General features: G+C 45.2%; 1 protein-coding gene across 1 annotated transcript; it reads left to right on the top strand.

Annotated features, from left to right (window-relative positions):
* Nucleotides 1-3,465, top strand: LOC307048411 (UDP-N-acetylglucosamine--peptide N-acetylglucosaminyltransferase 110 kDa subunit-like; the record flags this gene model as incomplete). Its single annotated transcript, XM_079697491.1, has 1 exon — nucleotides 1-3,465. The coding sequence occupies exon 1, from the start codon at nucleotides 325-327 to the stop codon at nucleotides 3,463-3,465; it is 3,141 nt and encodes a 1,046-aa protein (XP_079553617.1). The 5' UTR covers nucleotides 1-324.
* Nucleotides 3,466-4,038: the final 573 nt, after the last annotated feature.

Here is a 4,038-nt window from a genome sequence, read left to right as displayed (position 1 = left end):
ACTAATAAAAAAAAAAAAAAGTGTTTGGCCTACTGACTTTTGATTTCTTCTAAGGCAAATGGATAGGTAATTTTTATTCCCTGATTAGGAGAAAAATGGTGGAAGAGGGCAGGGTTAAGAATTAAGATTTCAAGAGCATGAGAGGTAGATGGCCAACCATAGTTCCTAAGGTTCGGTGCCTGTAACTGTTGCCGCCGCTTAAGCGTGCCAAAGCAGTGGTACGGCTGCTGCGCTCGTGTTTGCTACCACTAGAAACATTCTTGCCAGTAGTGGCGGCAGCGGGACTCCATTACCCCCTTTTTTCACTCTCTCCAGAAGCTCCAGATGGCGTCTTCCGTGGGCAACGTGGCCGACAGCACAGAACCAACGAAACGTATGCTTTCCTTCCAAGGGTTAGCTGAGCTGGCACATCGAGAATATCAGGCAGGAGATTTTGAGACAGCTGAGAGACACTGCATGCAGCTCTGGAGACAAGAGCCAGGCAATACTGGTGTACTTTTATTACTTTCATCTATACACTTCCAGTGTCGAAGGCTGGACAGATCTGCCCACTTTAGTACTCTGGCAATTAAACAGAACCCTCTTCTGGCAGAAGCCTATTCGAATTTGGGGAATGTGTACAAGGAAAGAGGGCAGTTGCAGGAAGCAACTGAGCATTACCGGCATGCATTGCGTCTCAAACCAGATTTCATCGATGGTTATATTAACCTGGCAGCCGCTTTGGTAGCAGCAGGCGACATGGAAGGGGCAGTACAAGCTTACGTCTCTGCTCTTCAGTATAATCCTTATTTGTACTGTGTTCGCAGTGACCTGGGGAACCTGCTCAAAGCCCTGGGTGGCTTAGAAGAAGCCAAGGCATGTTATTTGAAAGCAATTGAGATGCAACCGAACTTTGCAGTAGCTTGGAGTAATCTTGGCTGTGTTTTCAATGCACAAGGGGAGATTTGGCTTGCAATTCATCACTTTGAAAAGGCTGTCACCCTTGACCCCAGTTTTCTGGATGCTTATATCAATTTAGGAAATGTCTTCAATGAGGCACGGATTTTTGACAGAGCTGTGGCAGCTTACCTTCGTGCCCTAAGCTTGAGTCCAAATCATGCAGTGGTACATGGCAACCTGGCTTGTGTATACTATGAGCAAGGCCTGATGGATCTGGCAATAGACACCTACAGGCGAGCTATTGAATTGCAACCACATTTCCCTGATGCTTACTGCAACCTAGCCAACGCTCTCAAAGAGAAGGGCAGTGTTGCTGAAGCAGAAGATTGTTATCATACAGCTCTCCGGCTGTGTCCCACCCATGCAGACTCTCTGAATAACCTAGCCAATATCAAAGGAGAACAGGGAAACAGTGAAGAGGCAGTTCGCTTGTATCGTAAAGCATTAGAGCTCTGCCCAGACTTTGCTGATGCCCATTCAAATTTAGCAAGTGTATTGAAGCAGCAGGGAAAACTGCACGAAGCTCTGATGCATTATACGGAGGCTATTCGAATCAGTCCTACCTTTGCTGATGCGTACTGTAATATGGGAAACACTCTATGGGAGATGCAGGATGTTCAGGGAGCCTTGCAGTGTTATACTCGTGCCGTTCAGATCAACCCTGCATTTGCGGATGCCCACAGCAATCTGGCTTCCATTCACCAGGATTCAGGGAATATTCCAGAAGCAATTGCTTCTTATCGCACTGTTCTGAAGCTTCAACCTGATTTTCCTGATGCTTATTGTAATTTGGCTCATTGCCTGCAGGTTGTCTGTGATTGGACAGACTATGATGAGCGAATGAAGAAGTTGGTCAGCATTGTGGCTGACCAGTTGGAGAAGAATAGGTTGCCTTCTGTGCAGCCTCATCATAGTATGCTCTATCCTCTTCCTCATGGCTTCAGGAAGGCTATTGCTGAGAGGCATGGGAACCTCTGCTTGGCTAATATAAGTGTCCTTCATAAACCACCGTATGAACATCCAAAAGACTTGAAGCTCAGTGATGGTCGACTGCGTGTAGGATACGTGAGTTCTGACTTTGGGAATCATCCTACTTCTCATCTTATGCAGTCTATTCCAGGCATGCACAATCCTGATAAATTTGAGATATTCTGTTATGCCCTGAGCCCACATGATGGCACAAACTTCCGAGCGAAGGTGATGGCAGAAGCCAATCATTTCACTGATCTTTCTCAGATTCCATGCAATGGGAAAGCAGCTGATCGCATCCATCAAGATGGTATACACATCCTTGTAAATATGAATGGTTATACCAGGGGTGCTCGAAATGAACTCTTTGCTCTCAGGCCAGCTCCTATTCAGGCAATGTGGCTGGGGTACCCTGGGACTAGTGGCGTGCTTTTCATGGATTATATCATCACTGATCAGGAAACGTCACCTGCTGAAGTTGCTGAGCAGTATTCTGAGAAACTGGCTTATATGCCCCATACGTTCTTTATTGGTGATCATGCTAATATGTTCCCTCACCTGAAGAAAAAAGCCATCATCGATTTTAAGTCCAATGGGCACCTTTATGACAATCGGATTGTGCTGAATGGCATCGACCTCCAAGCATTTCTTGATAGTCTATCAGATGTGCAAATAGTCAAGATGAAATGTCCTGATGGAGAAGACAACGCAGACAGCAGTAATACAGCTCTTAATATGCCTGTCATTCCTATGAATACTGTTGCAGAAGCAGTTATTGAAATGATTAACAGAGGACAAATTCAGATTACAATGAATGGATTCAGTATTAGCAATGGACTGGCAACTACCCTGATCAACAATAAGGCTGCCACTGGAGAGGAGGTTCCCCGTACCATTATTGTAACCACACGTTCTCAGTACGGGTTACCGGAAGATGCCATTGTGTACTGTAACTTTAATCAGTTATACAAAATTGACCCATCTACTTTGCAGATGTGGGCAAATATTCTGAAGCGTGTTCCCAATAGTGTACTGTGGCTGTTGCGTTTTCCAGCAGCAGGAGAAGCTAATATTCAACAGTACACACAAAATATGGGCCTTCCCCCGAGCCGTATCATTTTTTCACCTGTTGCTCCTAAAGAGGAACATGTTCGGAGAGGCCAGCTGGCTGATGTCTGCTTGGACACTCCACTCTGTAATGGCCACACCACAGGGATGGATGTCCTTTGGGCAGGGACCCCCATGGTGACTATGCCAGGAGAGACTCTTGCTTCCCGAGTTGCAGGTTCCCAGCTCACTTGTTTAGGCTGTCTTGAGCTGATTGCTAAAACTAGGCAAGAATATGAAGAGATAGCTGTGAAACTGGGAACTGATCTCGATTACCTGAAGAAAATTCGTGGCAAAGTCTGGAAGCAGAGAACATCTAGCCCTCTGTTCAACACCAAACAATACACAATGGAACTAGAGCGGCTCTATCTACAGATGTGGGAGCATTATGCAGCTGGCAACAAACCTGATCACATGATTAAGCCTGTTGAAGTCACTGAGTCGGCCTAAATAATGACTGTGTGCCCAGGAGAATTACCCCTGTAGCTGAGCCTCAACCTTCTGTGGGAAAGGGAACTACTTTTTCAATATCATGGTGCAGATGGGTGACAGACAATGATAAGAAATAGCACAGCCAGACTTGCTTCCTGCATGATCACGATAGGGAGGGACCCAAGAGATGCGAAACTGCTGTTCCACAAGGAGTCTCCATCGAATTTTGCAGCAGCCAGGTGTCTGGAAGGTCTGGAAGGTAAGTCTGGAAGGTAAGTCTGGAAGGTCTGATCTCCCTTGGTCTTCCAGGGGGATGGATGGTTAGTGTGCAAGGGAGATAGAGATTGCCCAGCCGTTTTGTGATTATCATGGATTGACTGAGTCTTCTGAATTAATTTTTTTCTTTATATTTTGGGTATTGGAGCTTTTAAAAATGTTTGGTTTCAGGTATTTTTATTCATGTGAAGTGTATATGATTCTCTTGAGATAAGGTTTTAAGCTAAAATATTCCTTGTTTTAGTTTCTGAACTCTACAGATAAATGGGGACTTTGCTAGTGTAGTCTTTTTATAGGTTTTATAAACCACTTGAG

The sequence above is a fragment of the Hyperoodon ampullatus genome (genome assembly GCF_949752795.1).
Source record: "Hyperoodon ampullatus genome assembly, chromosome: 2".
Taxonomy (NCBI): Eukaryota; Metazoa; Chordata; class Mammalia; order Artiodactyla; family Ziphiidae; genus Hyperoodon; species Hyperoodon ampullatus.
Note: the sequence above shows the minus strand (reverse complement) of the source record. Positions and strands in the feature narration are given on the sequence as shown.